Below are 20,000 nucleotides of genomic sequence, written 5' to 3'. Positions count from 1 at the left end.
GCAATGACTGCTCTGAGTCCTTTTTGGTAGGTTTCCACCAGATTTGAACAGTGAGATGGTGATATCTTTGCCCATTCTTCACATGAAAATTGCTCTCGTTCTGCCAAGATTGATGGAGATCGTCTATGGACTGCAATCTTCAAATTTCACCATAAATGTTCAATTGGGTTCAAATCAGGACTTTGACTGGGCCACTCAAGAACATTTATTTTATTCTTATTCAGCAACTCCAGTGTGGATTTAGATTTGTGCTTTGGATCATTGTCCTGCTGAAATGTGAATCTCTGACCCAGTTTCAGATTCGTGGATGACTCGAGCAGGTTTTCATCAAGGATTCCTCTGTACTTTACACCGTCCATTATCCCTTCTATCCTGACAAGCTTGCCAGTCCCTGCTGATAAAAAGCAGCCCCGTTACATGATGCTGCCACCACCATGCTTGACAGTAGGGATGGTGTTGACTGGGTGATGTGTAGTGTTGGGATTGCTCCAGATGTAATGCTTTGAATTGAGAGCAAAAAGTTAAATTTTTGTCTCCTTTGACCGCAAACATTCTCCCCATGCCTGCAGTATCATTAAGATGCGTTTTCACAAACTCCATATGAGATTTTAGATGCGTCTTTTTCAGTAATGGCTTCTTTATTGACACCTGTCCATAGAGGCCAGCTTTATGAAGGGAATGGGATATTGTTGATTAATGAACATCGACTCTCATCTCTGATGTAGAGCCTTGTAGATCTCTCAAAGTCATTGTTGGATTTAGAGTGACATCCCGAACCAGTTTCCTGCTTGCCCGGCTGCTGAGTTTGGATGGGCGACCTGATGTGGGTCGAATCTGGGTGGTACCTCTTCCACTTCCTCATGATGGATTTCACCGTACTCAAAGGGATAATGAGTGACTTTGAAATCTTCATTTAACCCTCTCCTGAACGGTGCTTCTCCGCCACTTCATGTCTGAGTTCTTTGGAAAGCTCCTTGGTCTTCGTCTTTGCCTTGTTGGTTGACCAAGTGAGTTGCATCTTGAAACTCCTTTGATAGGTGAGGGAGCATAATTTTTAAGTCAAACCACTGATTACATACATGTGGAACATATTGCACTTACTGTATTTGAGAATCATCTGATGTTTCTCTGTTAATCAAACTTATTCACATTTTTTTTGAGCTTAATCACTTTGGAGTAGTTTGTGAAGTCTATAATTAGTTTGATTTTAAAGCATCATGAAATAAGCTCAGGTGGCATCAAAGCGTGAAAACCTGAGAGGGGGTGAATACTTTTGCAGGTCACTGTATACAAGGCCCACAGTTCATCATTTCTCCTCGAGTACATCAGTACTCACCACGCAGGTGCAAGTAAGCATGAGCTAGGTCCGTGTAGGCCTGTGCCAACCGCCAATGTCCATCTCCAAACAAAACTCGTGACAATGCCACACAGCGCACAAGTTCAGCGACTCCCTCTGCAGCCTGCAACATCATCCACAGCAAGGTCCTCAACATGCAAGTTTCCGTAACGAACCATTCATGTTGAGGTGGGGTGGGGGGGAGGGTGGTGATGGGTGTAAGGGTTGAGTTGTGGCCAATGTGAAACTGTGATATCACCATCTTGTCCTTCTTCAACAAACCATATTGTTCCTGCATCCAACAGGACTTGCAATTGTTTTCAGCATACAGACTGAGTTCACTGCAGTATTTCACTTCCTCTTACACTTTTCACTACTTTGTTTCTTCAACTTGTATTTAATGACTATTTATTGACCTGTGTTTTGCAGTGCTTTGATTTTTTTTTCCCCCTTTTGTTGTTATTGTGCAGCAATTTTATTAAGCCTGATTCTGCAGTTTCATGAAACCATCTTCACTTAATGGCTTTCATAATGTTTTGCCTTAATCTAGTGATAAATGACTAAGCCGAGAGAGCAGGACCAATGAGTACCAAGTCTGATAATGTTATGAGAATAAAACTTCTCACAATATCGAAACACTTCGACCACATCTTGTGTTTTTTTGGTTTGTCCACTATATTATATTGCAATCTGTGATCTTCATTTACAGGAACCTCTCCTCCATTCGCTTGAGTCACTCTGAACAAATACTTCGACTTCACCAACATGTAAATATTTGCGGATGAGTAAAATAAAAATAACTAATTCACTATCTGTGCAATTGTGCTGAGACAAAATCAGCTTGTGATTAGACATCATACCTGGTGTTGGCTTAATGGTTAGGGTTGTGAGCTTGGGATCCAAGAGTCCTGAGTTCAAATCCCGCTCAGCCGTTGAATGAATACAAGGTGGGTTTGATTTAGCCTGTCATCCTTCTGAGGTTGGCATAATGAGTTCCAGCTTGCTGAGATTATTGAGCTATTTGAGTATCCTGTGTCAGTGAAGACCTGTCCAGGATTGTGCCCAACAGCCAAGGAGACTGCTATGGCAGCACTGATGCTCTGTACAGAGTATGGTACCAATGGATGAATGGATTAGACATCCATTAAACAACTATCAGTGCCACTGAAATTACACAACCACATATGCAACAGTAGATAGACAACCCCCTATTGTTATTTATTTTTTTCGACAGCCACTGTTGTGACTGTGACTAGACAACCATAAGCACCACTGTTATTCGACAACGATAAACAAATTATAACTAAATAACGATCACTGCATCTCTGACCAGCCAATTATCAGCCCAAGTGTTGAAAGACAATCCCCGACGTAACTTCAGCAAGACAACTTCTGATGCAACTGCAGCGAGCCAACCTCCCATGTGACTGTGGGTTAGAAAATCTTCAATGCAACTGTGGCTTAGACAACCGTCAATGTGATTGTGACTAGACAATAGGCCTCCCATGTGACAGCGGTTAGACACCCTCGCATGCGACTGTGGCTAACCAACCGCCCATGTGACAACAGCTAAACAATGTCTGGTGGGACTGCGGTTAGCCAACATGCCACGGGATTGCAACTAGACACCCTCCCATGCGACTGCGGCGAGACAACTCCCAAGTGACTACGGCTAGACAACTCCCACGTGACCGTGGCGAGACAACTCCCACGTGACCGTGGCGAGACAACTCCCACGTGACCGTGGCGAGACAACTCCCACGTGACCGTGGCGAGACAACTCCCACGTGACCGTGGCGAGACAACTCCCACGTGACCGTGGCGAGACAACTCCCACGTGACCGTGGCGAGACAACTCCCACGTGACCGTGGCGAGTCAACTCCCACGTGACCGTGGCGAGACAACTCCCACGTGACCGTGGCGAGACAACTCCCACGTGACCGTGGCGAGACAACTCCCACGTGACCGTGGCGAGACAACTCCCACGTGACCGTGGCGAGACAACTCCCACGTGACCGTGGCGAGACAACTCCCACGTGACCGTGGCGAGACAACTCCCACGTGACCGTGGCGAGACAACTCCCACGTGACCGTGGCGAGACAACTCCCACGTGACCGTGGCGAGACAACTCCCACGTGACCGTGGCGAGACAACTCCCACGCGACCGTGGCGAGACAACTCCCACGCGACCGTGGCGAGACAACTCCCACGCGACCGTGGCGAGACAACTCCCACGCGACCGTGGCGAGACAACTCCCACGCGACCGTGGCGAAACAACTCCCACGCGACCGTGGCGAGACAACTCCCACGTGACCGTGGCGAGACAACTCCCACGCGACCGTGGCGAGACAACTCCCACGCGACCGTGGCGAGACAACTCCCACATGACTGTGGCGAGACAACTCCCACGCAACTGTGGCTTGACAACTCCCATGCGACTGTGGACAGACAACTCCCACGCCACTGCAGCGAGACAACTCCCACATGACTGTGGCTAGACAACTTCTACATGACTGCGGCAAGACAACTCCAAAGTGACTGTGGCGAGACAACTCCCACAAGACTGTGGCTAGACAACTCCCACGCAACTGCAGCAAGACAACTCCCACACGACTGTAGCTAGACAACTCCCACATGACTGTGGCTAGACAACTCCCAAGTGACTGTGGCAAGACAACTCCCACATGACTGTAGCTAGACAACTCCCACATGACTGTGGCTAGACAACTCCCACACGACTGCAGCAAGACAACTCCCACACGACTGCAGCAAGACAACTCCCACATGACTGTGGCTAGACAACTCCCAAGTGACTGTGGCAAGACAACTCCCACATGACTGTAGCTAGACAACTCCCAAGTGACTGCGGCGAGACAACTCCCAAATGACTGTGGCTAGACAAGTCCCACATGACTGTGGCTAGACAACTCCCACGCAACTGCAGCAAGACAACTCCCACACGACTGTGGCTGGACAACTCCCACATGACTGCGGACAGACAACTCCCACGCAACTGCAGTGAGACAACTCCCACATGACTGTGGCTAGACAACTTCTACATGACTGCGGCAAGACAACTCCCAAGTGACTGTGGCAAGACAACTCCCAAGTGACTGTGGCAAGACAACACCCAAGTGACTGTGGCAAGACAACTCCCAAGTGAGTGTGGCAAGACAACTCAAGTGAGTGTGGCTAGACAACTCCCAAGTGACTGCGGCGAGACAACTCCCAAATGACTGTGGCTAGACAAGTCCCACATGACTGTGGCTAGACAACTCCCACGCAACTGCAGCAAGACAACTCCCACACGACTGTGGCTAGACAACTCTCACATGACTGCGGACAGACAACTCCCACGCAACTGCAGTGAGACAACTCCCACATGACTGTGGCTAGACAACTTCTACATGACTGCGGAAAGACAACTCCCAAGTGACTGTGGCAAGACAACTCCCAAGTGACTGTGGCAAGACAACTCCCAAGTGACTGTGGCAAGACAACTCCCAAGTGACTGTGGCAAGACAACACCCAAGTGACTGTGGCAAGACAACACCCAAGTGACTGTGGCAAGACAACACCCAAGTGACTGTGGCAAGACAACTCCCAAGTGAGTGTGGCAAGACAACTCCCAAGTGAGTGTGGCTAGACAACTCCCAAGTGACTGCGGCGAGACAACTCCCAAATGACTGTGGCTAGACAAGTCCCACATGACTGTGGCTAGACAACTCCCACGCAACTGCAGCAAGACAACTCCCACACGACTGTGGCTAGACAACTCTCACATGACTGCGGACAGACAACTCCCACGCAACTGCAGTGAGACAACTCCCACATGACTGTGGCTAGACAACTTCTACATGACTGCGGCAAGACAACTCCCAAGTGACTGTGGCAAGACAACTCCCAAGTGACTGTGGCAAGACAACTCCCAAGTGACTGTGGCAAGACAACTCCCAAGTGACTGTGGCAAGACAACTCCCAAGTGACTGTGGCAAGACAACTCCCACATGACTGTGGCTAGACAACTCCCAAGTGACTGTGGCAAGACAACTCCCACATGACTGTAGCTAGACAACTCCCAAGTGACTGCGGCGAGACAACTCCCAAATGACTGTGGCTAGACAAGTCCCACATGACTGTGGCTAGACAACTCCCACGCAACTGCAGCAAGACAACTCCCACACGACTGTGGCTGGACAACTCCCACATGACTGCGGACAGACAACTCCCACGCAACTGCAGTGAGACAACTCCCACATGACTGTGGCTAGACAACTTCTACATGACTGCGGCAAGACAACTCCCAAGTGACTGTGGCAAGACAACTCCCAAGTGACTGTGGCAAGACAACACCCAAGTGACTGTGGCAAGACAACTCCCAAGTGAGTGTGGCAAGACAACTCCCAAGTGAGTGTGGCAAGACAACTCCCAAGTGACGGCGGCGAGACAACTCCCAAATGACTGTGGCTAGACAAGTCCCACATGACTGTGGCTAGACAACTCCCACGCAACTGCGGCAAGACAACTCCCACACGACTGTGGCTAGACAACTCTCACATGACTGCGGACAGACAACTCCCACGCAACTGCAGTGAGACAACTCCCACATGACTGTGGCTAGACAACTTCTACATGACTGCGGCAAGACAACTCCCAAGTGACTGTGGCAAGACAACTCCCAAGTGACTGTGGCAAGACAACTCCCAAGTGACTGTGGCAAGACAACTCCCAAGTGACTGTGGCAAGACAACACCCAAGTGACTGTGGCAAGACAACTCCCAAGTGAGTGTGGCAAGACAACTCCCAAGTGAGTGTGGCTAGACAACTCCCAAGTGACTGCGGCGAGACAACTCCCAAATGACTGTGGCTAGACAAGTCCCACATGACTGTGGCTAGACAACTCCCACGCAACTGCAGCAAGACAACTCCCACACGACTGTGGCTAGACAACTCTCACATGACTGCGGACAGACAACTCCCATGCAACTGCAGTGAGACAACTCCCACATGACTGTGGCTAGACAACTTCTACATGACTGCGGCAAGACAACTCCCAAGTGACTGTGGCAAGACAACTCCCAAGTGACTGTGGCAAGACAACTCCCAAGTGACTGTGGCAAGACAACTCCCAAGTGACTGTGGCAAGACAACTCCCAAGTGACTGTGGCAAGACAACACCCAAGTGACTGTGGCAAGACAACTCTCAAGTGACTGTGGCTAGACAATTCCTACGCAACTGTGGCTAGACAACTCTCACGTGACTGCGGCTGGACAACTCCCATGCCAATGTAGCTGGGCAACTCCCATGCGACTATGGCTAGACAATTACCACGTGGCTCTGGCTAGACACCAATCCATCCCATCTGACGAGACCACCACCCAAATGATTGTGGCTAGACATCCTTCTGTGGACTGTGGCTGAACAAACTCCCACATTCCTATGGCAATACAAAGTCTAATTCAAATTTATCTAGATACTTCCGGTGCGAGTGTGGTTGGCAACTTTCTTTACCACTTTTGTTAAACAACCTCGAAAAACAAATGTGGCTCGACAAGTATCTCACCAGGACTGTGATTGGATAACCATAAAAGTGTACTGCTGTTACTTCTTGTTCACGATCATTTCCATCTTCTTGTTGTGCGAGCAGAAAAGGCTTGATGCTAATCTGACTGGCCAGGTTTGATGTTCAACTGAAGGCGACAGGAATTTATAATTTGTTCAAGGTGACGGTGAAATCTCGCCAAATTTTCGCGAAACCACCATGGAATGTTTAATTAACATCTACCGACTATCAGTGCTGGCAAACTGATCATCCAGCTTAACATCCATCCGATGAAAGGTGCACACCGATGCCTCACCCTGCATATGAAAAAATAAATAAATAAAAGGTGACAGTGTATAGCTAGCTTGAGATTCAAACCTTGCTGCATTGCAAAAAAAAAAATGTGGTTGCGTTTGGGTCAGGTCGGTTCGTGGTCAATGTTGTCGGATGTTTCGTATAACCGATCCATACCTGACCTTCCCGAGCATAGGTTCGTGCTCTCTCCAGTGCAGCCTCGAGCTTTGCTTCCACCGGAGAGACTGCTTCAGGCGGCGCACGTGCCCTTCTCCTCTGCGCACCTGTTCTTACCTTTGACCCCGCCGATGTTCGTCCCTCGCTCATCTGCCCACCGTCTGTCCTGGAGAAAATGGGGTCATGGTAAAGTAGATCTAGTATTTGCATGAAAACATCTCACATGGGTGTGTGACAATTAACGACCTGATTTCAGGATAAAGAGGTTTGATAATGTATGTTGGAGATGTGCATTTCAAGGGCTTGAGAGAGGTGGACCGGATCTTAGCTTCGGCGGAGGGGGTGTCAAGGAACACCCCGACCTCAGGAGAGTTTGGGGGATGTGGACCTTATTTATTATTAGAGCATGGGGGAAGAGGGGGTAATAGCGGAAGGTTGTGGGTGGAATATGTACGCCCGATCACTCGACGTGAGCAGATGAGAAGATCATGGACATGGGAGGGTATCAGTCACGATAGGTCACATCTTAACGTCGCGACGACATTAACAAGCCGTTCCGTGAGGTAACCCATACCCGCTTGCGGCTTCCTGCTCAGTCGAGATAGCCGACGGCTCGGATCTGCTTTCATCCTCTTCTTCCGCTTCCATGCCTCCGTGTAATCCTACCCTACATCCAGAACTGTCCATGTGAATCGTCTTCCATTGGTGCGGTAATGGAGAGGGGGCGGTAAAGGGAGGGGGCTGTCACAACACGGCCTTGTTACCATGGCCGTGGCATCGTTGCTGCGCAAGAAACATTCAGAAACTCCTCAAAGATCCCTCGTGACTCAACCCTCCTCCCTCATTCTCCCAAGCTCCTCTCCGCTCAACCTCAAATGAACTACCTCCCCCAAGGTCTGTGTGCACGTGTTAGTTTGGGACATCATTTGAGACTGCAGTCCCATAAAAGATAATTAACTTTATAATCAATCTCCAAAATCATATCAAACAACCATTATTCGTAACGAAAGCTCAAGTCGTGTCGAGTAATTCAATGTGAGTCGCCTACTCACCCAGATTCCTTCCGCGTGGTGTTGGACCCTTGATAGCCATGCATGATGTGCTGAAATGTCCAATGTTCAAAGCCATCCATCCCTCCAGGTACCTGAAAACCAATGGATTATAGATCTCAGCAAAGACCATTTAACATCGATTCTGTGATTTATGAGTTAATAATGAATTTTTGGGATACAGAGTCTGGGCTGATGGAAGGAACGAACAGGAGGGACACGCAACCACCAACAAATACATTGGGAGAGGAACAAGAGGATAATAAATCAGAATATAACGGATTACGGGTAGTGGTGGAGGATGATTCATCAAAAACTTGTGGAATTATTAATATCAAGTCCGTTCAGTTTTGTATTTGTTAAAAAAAATTCATTTTGGGGTATGGAACTTTGACTCCCCGTTTTCCCCCTTTCCCCATCCTTTCATATATATATATATATATATATATATATATATATATATATATATATATATATATATATATATATATATTATACATGAACATCAACAGCAGAGTAGAAGTGAAAGTGAGATCAAGATCATGGGGAGGGCTAGAAGGACACGTGAAGTGGGGTGTGGGGGGCAGGAGGTGGAACGTTGGCCCGTTTGGGTATTCTGGGTGTCATCGATCCGTCTTTCCCCTCGACTTGAGAATGACTGAATGGATTTCTTTCACATTAGGTCCATGTATGCAATGACACCTGGACATGAGGCACATCAAATGATTTTGGGATCTGAGCCAAAATAAATGGCACACATGATTGTATTTACGAATTTTGGGAATTACTAAAATAAACAAGTGGTGCCAGGCACAACAAATCCCACCCATTTAAGGCATAAAGTCTTAGGACCCAACCGATCGTCACAAATATGCATTTTTCACTATAGGAATGGGGAGGATTATAAGTGACAAATAGAATATGGTTCACTATAAGCTTAGTTTGAAGTAAATCAGATCATTTTTGACAAAGTTATGAGCGAAAAACGATTTTGATCTTTTCGTGACCTTGACCTTGACCTTTGATCCAATTGGACCCAAAAGTTAATGGGGTCGTCCAAGGTTCATTGCCCACCTGTGGATTGAATTTGATAGTGTTTGATAAAGCCGTTTTGCCATAAAGTTGCTAACATACAGACAGACAAACAAACAGACAAACAAGCCGGTCAGCGGACATGGGTAGTCGATCAAGTCGAATTTAGTCGTTTTTCAGCCGTTACGAGCCAACAAAAGCGTCCATAGCAACGGTTCTTTCTCACACATAACTTGGACATACCATGAACCTACCATACCAGTTTCATGTATATTTCACTCATAGTCTCTGAGATATAACGAACTTCGTTTTTTTATTGTTTTCGACCAGGCTTCATTCAAAGTCTATCTTCTCCGACAGTTTTCATAGGATCCGGCTGGAAATTTTTGACAATATGGCTGAATGTACAGCCCAGTCGCTCGTGGCCCGATTTTTGATTTTCGAAAAATTAATTTTTGAGATTTTTTTGAAAATTTCAAAGGTCCGTTGCTAGGCAACGGATGAGTCCATAGCAACGGTTCTCATTTGCACACAACTAGGTCATGGTATGAACCAACCAACCAAGTTTCATCGAAATCGCCATTGTATTAACGGAGCACTGGACCGAACAGACATACAGACAGACAGACAGACATATCGATGGAAATACTGATAATAAGGGTAGATAGATTGACTACCCAACAAACCGGACGATTACAATATCCCGCTCCCTCCCTCCGGGGGGGGGGGGGCGGGATAATAAAAAAAAATTACAGGAGTGAACAGTATAAAAACTGGAAGGGCACTCAGTATAGAGCGTACCTCTGCCAAGCTGATTAGTTTACGTTTTCTATCTGTCTGATAGGCTACATCTGGATTCGGACCTGAACTAAGATTTCATGGGCTTGTTCTTGTCACCTAACCAACTCACCCACCAGGTTTCACCAGAATATGTCCATAGCGTTTTGAAATCGACTGCTATATATCGTTTTAGCTCCGTCACTCAATGGAGGAGAATCATTAAAAAAAAAATTCTCGGATCCGGATACAGATCTTCACCAAAATCGAATCAATTTTTTTTTGTATACAATGTCATTACACACTCAGAATTCTTCCTTGTTACATACCCAACCTGCCCACCAAGTTTCATCCAAATCCGTTCAAAACTTTTTAAGATATCCTGCTCGATGTCATTTTTGGTACTAACTCTCTCTCCAATCGTGAAAAATCACTTTAAAAATTATCGGATCCATATCTTCACCAAAATCTAAACATTTCGTCGGTGTCACATACCCAAGCTCTCCACTAAATTTCGTCGGAATCCGTCCACAACTTTTTGAGATATTTTGTTCACAAACAAGGAAGAAAGATGTCATGCATTGCACAATACTTGTGAAATCCATAAAACAAATTTGACATCAAAAATAATTGGCTGGTTGAATTCAGTGACGTGAAATATAAATACTTTTCAAATTTCAAGCCAATCTGATGAAAATTGAGGATTTTAGAAATACCACCGAAGTTGTTGACATTTGGCTGATGTTGATGTCAAAAATAATTTATGGAAAAGTGGAAAAGTTACACACCCAGACCAGGAATCAAACCCAGGTCCTCTGGTGAACTGTACCAGTGCTCTGCCATCTGAGACCCACTGGCTGAGCATGCATTTCTCCCACATATAAATAATTGGCTGTTTGAATTCAGTAACCCAAAATATTGTTACGAATCTGGAAACCATGCGCACTCAACATTCAGGTCCCAAAGTTAGTTATGCCGGTAAGTACGTGTGTAGTCAGGACCCCGTCCTTTTGTTTAGCGGGAGGATTAAATGTGTGCGTTGTGACGTCTTTGGTTAGGTTTTACATCCAATGAGCTATCCCAAACCTCCCCATCATCGTCCGTTGGCCGCTCGTACCTTGATTTGCCGAGAGGGGGCCTCGCGGTTCCGGTCCTCGGGCCCCACAAATGATAGTTTTTGTACGGTGGGCCTTTCAGGGCAGACCCTCTTGCTCTGCACTAGCGAGACCACGTGGAGAATATGGGGTCTCTGAACAGGGGCCACGGCTCCGCTCCGGTAGGGTGCGGCCATAGGCCAATGAGGGATGGACAGCGAGATGATTCTCGCCAAGGCCCCTCTCCGTGTGGGAAGAGATATATCCCCGAGCAGACTCGGTTGTCGTTAGGAGATCTGGAGTACTTGAGTGGTTACAAGTTGGTTGACAGTGGTTGGGCTGGAGAGAGAGTGAACCAGCCTGTTCGTGGAGCCTTGGTGGGTCCCGTCCACGACCCTGATCTCCGCCCCGGAGCTCCGATTGCTCCACGTGGCTGCCGCCACGATTCCCACACGTGCCCATCCGAACTCTGACCCCCAGCTCATCTCGCTCATCGACTGGAGGGTCAAATAAAAACTCCAGGGTTTCTTTTCTTTGTGTGTGTGTGACTGCATGTGGGCCCGTCTATAAGTAGAATTGAGTAAGTGCTTTGAATCATTGTAAATTCCTGCTCTGCATATTCACTTCAAGTCTTGCCTCCTTGTCTTTTATTGTAAATAAAGTATTAGAAATGTTCCCAGGTCGTTTCCGTCCTTTCTTTATTTGGTCCAGCATGGTCCGGGTCTGAGTTCAGACGGGGTTTCATCCCCAATAATCCGTTAATCCTAGCTGGCACGGCTTTGGCAGTTTCCGCTCGGCTGCAACCGAACCGGAGTTGGTAGTCGGTAGATGGAACTCCACTGCAGTCGGTAGATGGGACTCTACCGGAGTCGGTAGCGTGACCCGGTTTGAGAAAGGCGTGAATCCCCCGAAGCCAAGACTGTGTGGTTATTTAGGTATATTGGGATCGAGACAATTAACCCTGCGCCACGTGGTCGAGATATTGGCGCGTCACAGTCGATTAATCGACCCGCCGGCTTCGAAGTTATCCGGAGCGACGGCCGATAATTCCGGAGTAAACATAACCCTCACCCACCTTCGGTGGTGGAGGTAATTACGGGAGAGAACTTTCGGGAAGCATTACCGGAATTTCTTTACATACACTTTACCCTCTGCACTCACTACCAACGCACAACTCTGATTATATATTTATTTAGATAAACTTTACAATCACCGCAAACAACAAAGCATCTTGAAATTTTAATCTATTGAAATACCTTTTACCATTCTCCATCACGTTGAATTATTTATCAATGTCGACTGCCATCATTACCACCAACACACAACTTTGATTTCTTTATTTACATAGACCCAAGCATCTCCACTACCAACACAGAACTCAGGTACACTTTTATGTTTATACACTTTAGTACTTTACCATCATCCTCAATATCGCAAAATCTGCCTCTAAATAGTTTTCTTCTCCAGAATTTACAAATCCAGTACATCGAACTTCCATCGGTTTCTCACCATCTCTCAATCCCAAGTCAGACTCGCTGGTGATGGAATACTGCTCCCATGTCTGGGCAGCACGCTCCTCCATCAGTCAAAGGTGTCCTGGATCACATTCAAGCCAAGGCTGTCCGACTGATGAACGATCCTACTTTGTCTTGCAACCTACAACCGTTGTCCCACCCTCGCGCACTCTTTTACTGATAGTACCACAATCAGTGAGTGGGTGCTCTGTCGACCTCTCAGTTTCTGTAGCTCCTCTTCGTCAACCTGTTCATAACAGCCGTCAAGCTTATCCTCACGACTCGTCAGTCCTTCTGAATTACCCCCTTCCTTTTACCACCTGAAATGCCTCTCTTTGGAACAGCTTCCCCAGCAGTATTCCCAAGCCTGGTGTTGGCTTCACGGCTAAGGTGGCTGGATTAAAATCTTTGGGTCTCGATTTTGAGCCCCTGTTGTGCTGTTAAACAACACCAGGTGGTTTGATTTAGCCTGTCATCCTCCTGAGATTGGCCAAATCAGTACGAGCTTACTGACATCAGACACAGATGTGCTTCCAGAAATGATGCAACCAGCAGTCACAGGCTGCATACAAAACAGCAACAACAGTGTTCTCTACTTCTGTAAACTTTCAACAATTCAAGTCATGAATCGATCATCTCGATCTCATGTAATTATAACTCTTTCGCACATTTCTTTGCCTTTTCACCCAGTGGAAGTGTAGTGGGCCCGTTTTGGTTTTGGGTTCGCCATGTGACGTACTTAGTGTCCACCACCAACACACAACTTTTGACATCTATTTATGTACACTTTTGCATCTCCACGACAACCATAAAAATTTAATTAATTACTTTTCATACACTTTACCATCTCCTATTCCTCAATTTTTATTTATTTCGTTATTTAAATGTAAAATATACACATCACAGTTGAAGGTTCGGTTGATGATGAGGACTTGCATCCTTGTTTATTTTAATAAGACAAAACATGAGTAATACATTTGTATTAACCAGTGCATGCCCGTAGATGCGTGGCCGTACGTGCAAACCCTCCCCCCCCCCCGCAAAAAAACTCAAACCGTGTGCCAGAAACAACCACACAGGCCGTTCCTTCGCTCTCGCGTGGCCGTACGTGCGTGTTCGTACGTGCATGGCCGTACGTGTGTGCCCGTACGTGCGTGCCCGTACATATAAAAAAACTAAAAAAAAAACTTTCAAACCGCGTGCCAGAAATAACAACCACACAGGAGGTTCCTTCGCTCTTGCGTGCCCATACATACAAAAAAAAAAACTTTCAAACAAACACACAGGCCATTCCTTCGCTCTCATAAACGACGACTGGATTGGGGCATTGTGTTTATCTATAAATGCGGATAAGAAATCGAGAAATTATTAGAATACAGTAAGTCATCACTATCCAAAAGTAGTGCGTGCCCGTACGGAATGTTCACATCATTCCACGAATTATAACTTGCATTGAAGTAACAACTGCTGTGATACTTACACACAGAGTTAATTAAAATCAACTTTACCTCCCTGGCTTTGCTTGCCATGACATTCGCTGCCATTTACCATTGGCACTCCTACCCCACGGTAACTAAGGCACCGATCGATCCCCATCGTAACCAGCACGGCACGTGACGTCATCGTCGGCCGGCCGTGCACCGGCCTACGCAGCCACGCGTCCTGTGATTGGTAACTAAATGGCGCATCGGCCACGCCTACGCAGCACGCGTCCTGTCATTGGTTGGTAAATAAATGGCCATAACTTGGGAATCACTTGTCCGATTAATATCAAATCTTGGAAAGGCACATCCTCAGGTCCCCAGCAATATAGCTGGCAAGTTTCAATTAAGTCGGACCAGTGGTTGTCGGGAAACAGCGGTCACAGAAACACAAACACACACACAGACACACACAGATTGCTGGAATTATAGATCGACGAAATGAGGTCAATGAGATGACAAATGAAGGGGTTGAATGCAGACTGCAGAGCAATGAGTAAGGAAACCCGTCGTTGTGAATCGTTTTTACCACCAAATTGAGATGTATTTCGTTGGCAAGCATGTTGAGTAGAGCTGAATTACTTAACACGTCCAAAGGCCACAGCGTTTTGACAATTGGAAACAAAAAAAAGTTGTGCACTTTTTTTGATAAATTATTTTCGGAACAATTTTTCTTCAATAAATAAATAATAATAAAAATCGTCTCCATGTACATTGTACACACCTTTATCTCGTTAGCACCTCTTCATAAACAACATCGCTGAGGAAATGGCGCTTCTTTGTTTCCTCGTCCAGGGCAAGAATACGGAGGCTTTTAATGGCCAATTATTCAATTAGCGCCAACGTATTTTGCCTTTTCGCAATGTCATCGCAAGGAAAAACACGAAGAGAAGAGAAGAGAAGAGAGAAAATAACCCATCATGGCGAACGCGGCTGAGTTTCTCTTCCCCATCGACCACAGCTATGCAGCAACGCTTCCTGTCATTGGTTGGTAAATAAATGGCCATAACTTGGGAAGCACTTGTCCGATTAATATCAAACCTTGAAAAGCACATCCTCAGGTCCCCAGCAATATATGTGGCAAGTTTCAATTAGATCAGACCAGCGGTTGTCGAGAAACAGCGGTCACAGACACACACACACACACACACACACACACACACACACACACACACACACACACACACACACACACACACACACACACGTTGCTGGAATTATAGATAGATGACTAAACATGTTCTACTATGCTTGGTGTTGGCTTAATGGTTAGGGTGGTGGGCTTGGGATCCTTGGATCCTGAGTTCAAATCCACTCAGCTGTTGAATTAATATCAGGTGGGGTTAACTCTGCCTGTCATCCTTCTGAGGTCGGCAAAATGAGTGCCAGCTTGCTGGTACACTGTGTTCGAGTGACGACAAATCCAGGATTGTACCCAATAGTCAGGAGACTACTGAGGCAGCACCAACACTTTGCACAGAGTATGGTCCCGATGGATGGATGTTCTACTGCTCAATACTCCACCTATTTTAAAATTAGGACATTCCTTGATGGGTTGTAAATGCTGTTGACTGCAGAAAGGACTCAACGCTTGGTGAAGGCCTTGTCCATGTTGGGAAAAATGAAGACAGTATCTGTTTCCAAATCCCATGACACTCCAAGTGACTGCTGAGCAGGTCAGCACCAAGATCAAGTGCACGTTAATCCTTCGGATGGTCGCTGTCTGGAAAATGAGCCATCACTTCCATGCTGTTGGAAGTGATTTTGTGCAGACATAGATTCGCAGTGGACAACACTGCCTTGCTACGAGGCAGGAGAGCTATGGCTTCAAGAGGGGTAGGCAAGCTCACCAAACCATCGCCGACACAGAAACTCCTTTCCACGTAATGTCTAGCGTCACATTCATATTTTTTTCTTCACCATTCAACGCAATTTTATGTAGTCTATAAGCAGCAATGGCAGGACTGGGAATGTTTCCAAATAGGTGCACCTTCATACAAAATTAGGTGATGTCCGCTTTGGGGTTGTTATTCTTAAACCAAAGAAATCGCAGAAAGTCTCGGTGACCTTGACCATTTTTTTCGGACTGCCATATGACCTTGACCATCAACATTTAGGGATATTGTGAAATTTAAGAAAATGTGTCCCCATTAAAATCTTTCCATAAAACTCAACGTTATGAAAATCAGAGGAAAATTATGCAAGTTATGATTATGTCAGATTTTTGTTAATTATCACAATCTGAAAAAAGGAATCAAGGACACCAATCAAATATCAGGTGCACAACTTCAATTCAGGTCCACAATAATAATGCAAACACATCTTAGAAGGCCAAGCAATCTTTGAGAATCTGCATTGGCAAAATTTAGTGCAACAACAACAAAAAGAAATTGAGCGTGACAAAAACATTTGACCTTGACCTTTAACTCAGAGGGGTATGATGTAAATGAAGTGTAAATGCACCGTACTCTCGGCTATCAAGAGAGCAATTTCCTTCAGATCGGGACAAAAATTAGTCAAGTTATGGTAAAAAAAAAAAAACCCAAAAAACAGAAAAAGGGTAAACAATTTTTTATGAATACATCATGATTTTAAAATTCGGTCAAGGTCAAAAAATTGTCAACCCGCATACTTTTTATTCCCATTATTGATGAAAAATTTCATTCCGAAACTGTGCTTTCCATCGTTTTTCACGCTGCCATGTAGTTTATCAATGGATGATTGCGGAATATTGTTACAAATCTCCTGTATTATTCTCAGTATTCAGACGTGTGGCAAGGTAAGCCCACGCAACGTCAATAATATTGATATCTCGACACTGTCTAGGATAACCCCCAAAAATACAATTTCACATTTGTGAAAGTATTGTTTGGGCTGGCAGGATCGTGTGATGGGGACGACCTAGTGGATAAAAGGGGAATAAGATGGAGTACTTATTTCATCGGATGTGTTTTTTGTTGTTGTTTTAATACCATGCCAAGGCTCGTGGAAAAGCTAATACACAGAACCATATATAACAAGGCAGGAGAATAAAGGGGTGGGAAAGGGAAGCACAAAATAGTGGGGAACAAAGACAACAGGATATCTGTGGAAGGAAGAGGGATGGGGTGGGATACACGGGATAAACAAGATGGACACTACAGGGACTTTCAGGAAAGAAAACAGGGAATTTGAAGGAGGTGGGTTTGGGGTGGATAAACAGGGGTAGAAAAGATCGTGGTTTTGGATGGGGGAAGATAAGAGATGGTGGTGAACAGCTGTTTTGAAGACCTGGATGGAGGAGTGGGATTGAAGAGAGTGTGGGAGTTTGTTCCAAAGGTGGGGAAAAAAGAGGAATGAAAGAGTGAAGGTGAGCAGTGATTCGTGATTTTGGTAGTTTCACTAGAAGGGGGTTTTTGGTGGACCTTGAGCACCATTTGGAAATGAAGGGGGGACAGATCACAGACAAAGCGGAGAGGGGGTGTGGCACGGCCGGAGAGGACACGGTAGAAGACAGAAAGACCACCGACCTGCCTCCGGTGAGAGACACAAAGACTCAGCTTCATCAAGGGAAATACCAATGATCCTAGTCCTAGTGTGTTAGAATGAGTGTTGAGTGATCCCTTATTTAGTCATGCCAAGATCGAGCGTCAGATGCAGACCCCATCTTCCACTTGCACGTCTGTTTTCCTCACCTTCCCATCACGTGATTCTCGAGACCGTTCCTGAAATACATATATTGCTTCTTTTTTCTGTACATTCACCCACAGCACGGAGCAGGGACCAATCAGTGCACAATATCACTCTGCTGGCCGGCACCGATTGGTTCTCTACAGGTGGAGATGTGACCGGCTCGTAAGGGCACAGCGATGGAGTAAAAAAAATAAAAAAATAAAAAAAATAAACACGAAACTTCATGCTGACTCGCTGGATCTCTCATTTCCTCAGTTGACACTCTTCTCTTCTCTCCTGGAGTCCTGGGTCATGTGCCTCTCCAGAGTTGCACGCCTCTCTGCTTTTTGACCCACGCTTACTTTCCTTGCCTGTTTCATATCCTGGGGGTCCTGTACATGCACACCAGGGAGCGGGATCGGCGGCTCCCCACCGTATCGCTCCAGGTTGTGCTATAACCAGAAACGTGCATGCGTGCCTCTACTCTCACACCAGCAGCGTTTGCACAGTGCAGAACAGACTCCCCCTCTGGTGCAAGGATGTATGGTGTGCGCATGGAGGCTCACACCAAAGATAATGGAAACCATACTTTCTGTATCATCCACCTCTGGCTGGAGGCAAGACTTAATTCGGCAAGTGCAAAATAATTTAAAACAGTTTTAGAAGTCATCAATGGACATTTAACAACAATACACCAATGATAATTTTTGTACGTTTTGTTTGTTTCATGTCTCTTCCAAAATGGTGGTCTCCCAATGAACGGCCTGGATGTAGTGACATGATGGAAAACTAGCAAAGCTTACTTGCCTTCAAACGTAGTCTGTCTGTCTGTCTCTCTCTCTTTCCGTTTAGCATGGGAAATTAATGAAACACATACAACCACATTACCAGCACGAATCGTGCAAGGAGGGTGGGAGGGGAGGCAGGGGCACGGGTGGAGCATTGCTTGGTGTAAAAGCGCTGACCATCTTGCAAAGCATAGGTGGACGGCTCGGGACCTTCAGACCCTCCGGTCGTAACAATAGCTTGGAGGTATGCACACTTGCCTCCAAGCTGTCTCGTCTAAGTTTGAATCTCAGCCCAGCGATAAACCGTCACAAAGCTGCCTTGTATGCAAGGGTGCCTCATTGCGTGCACCATCCATTGAATGGATGTTGAACAATTCTGCTGGTATTCGTTGGTGGGTGTTAAAGGTCCCATGGTGTCATTTGTGAAAACTCGGCAAGCTGTTGTCGGCACCCTGGTCAAATTCCAAGTTCTTGCACTGTCAGTCGAGTATCCTGCATCATCGTGACCTGCACAGGATTGTAACCCAAGCCAAATAAACACAACACTCTGCACAAAGCATGGTGAACATGTACAATATCATTGTCGAAATGGAAAACCAATCGCCACTGAATAAGTGTTGTTCCTGAAATAATGGCTGAATTGATCAGAATGAGCCTACATTTATCATGTCAAGATGCAATCAGTTCGCATAGATTGCAAACATTGTTGGCTTTGATGCATCCCCAAACTAATCCTTCCCCATGCTTCAGTGTAGATGTTGTACCTCAACTACAACACATTCTTTCTACCATCAAAGGAACTATCATAGATTGTTCTTGACAATTTGCACTTATCCATAACTATCAGTAAAGAGCATATCTCCAACATAACCAATCACAATGAATATGATTTTTTGATGTCTGTTTTAGCCATTAGTTTGGTTCGTTCTTCGTAGCAGCAGTTTTCATTTAACTTCAGACATGAGAAGCTTCCTGGTTATGTACACTTTTTTGTTCTTGAGGAAACATTCAAAGAGACCATCAGAAAATACCACAGATAAAGGAAGGAAAGCATTTGAGGGTGAGGGTGGATTAGAAATCTCTGACATTGTAGTTGGCCGTGAGGAGAGCGATGCATTTTGCTCATTGTTGTGTTTAAAGTGTACCTATTAGCATTGTCACATGGTCCAAATCTCCTCTATCGTTAATGTGTCACAATCCAAATGTTGCTTGCTGGTTGAGAGCAGTTCATAAAAACTAAAATTACCACTGTAAGGTAAAT

At 45.8% G+C, this 20,000-nt stretch overlaps 2 protein-coding genes across 5 annotated transcripts in view; both read right to left on the bottom strand.

Annotated features, from left to right (window-relative positions):
* Positions 1-8,181, bottom strand: part of LOC147016922 (tetratricopeptide repeat protein 23-like) — a 55,107-nt gene extending 46,926 nt beyond the window's left edge. Inside the window, exons 1-3 of one of the 2 annotated variants that reach the window (XM_085846163.1) lie at positions 7,928-8,181; positions 7,354-7,519; positions 1,337-1,460 (exon numbers count right to left, since the gene is read on the bottom strand). In XM_085846163.1, the coding sequence (XP_085702289.1) occupies positions 1,337-1,460; positions 7,354-7,519; positions 7,928-8,040 (403 nt within the window). In that variant the 5' untranslated portion in view covers positions 8,041-8,181. The remainder of the gene's footprint in view (positions 1-1,336; positions 1,461-7,353; positions 7,520-7,927) is intronic. The other variant, XM_085846164.1, reaches the window with a different exon arrangement.
* An 11,534-nt stretch (positions 8,182-19,715) lies between these two features.
* The window catches only part of NAA35 (N-alpha-acetyltransferase 35, NatC auxiliary subunit), a 142,400-nt gene continuing 142,115 nt past the window's right edge, over positions 19,716-20,000 (bottom strand). For all 3 annotated transcript variants that reach the window (XM_085846162.1, XM_085846159.1, XM_085846161.1), the window contains exon 24: positions 19,716-20,000. This exon is cut by the window's right edge and continues 534 nt beyond it. The gene's annotated coding sequence lies outside the window, so the exon portion shown is untranslated.

This window comes from Eptatretus burgeri, chromosome 11 (assembly GCF_056783735.1).
Source record: "Eptatretus burgeri isolate ZD-2024b chromosome 11, Ebu_testis_v1, whole genome shotgun sequence".
NCBI lineage: Eukaryota > Metazoa > Chordata > Myxini > Myxiniformes > Myxinidae > Eptatretus > Eptatretus burgeri.
This window is presented reverse-complemented; position numbering and strand designations above follow the sequence as displayed.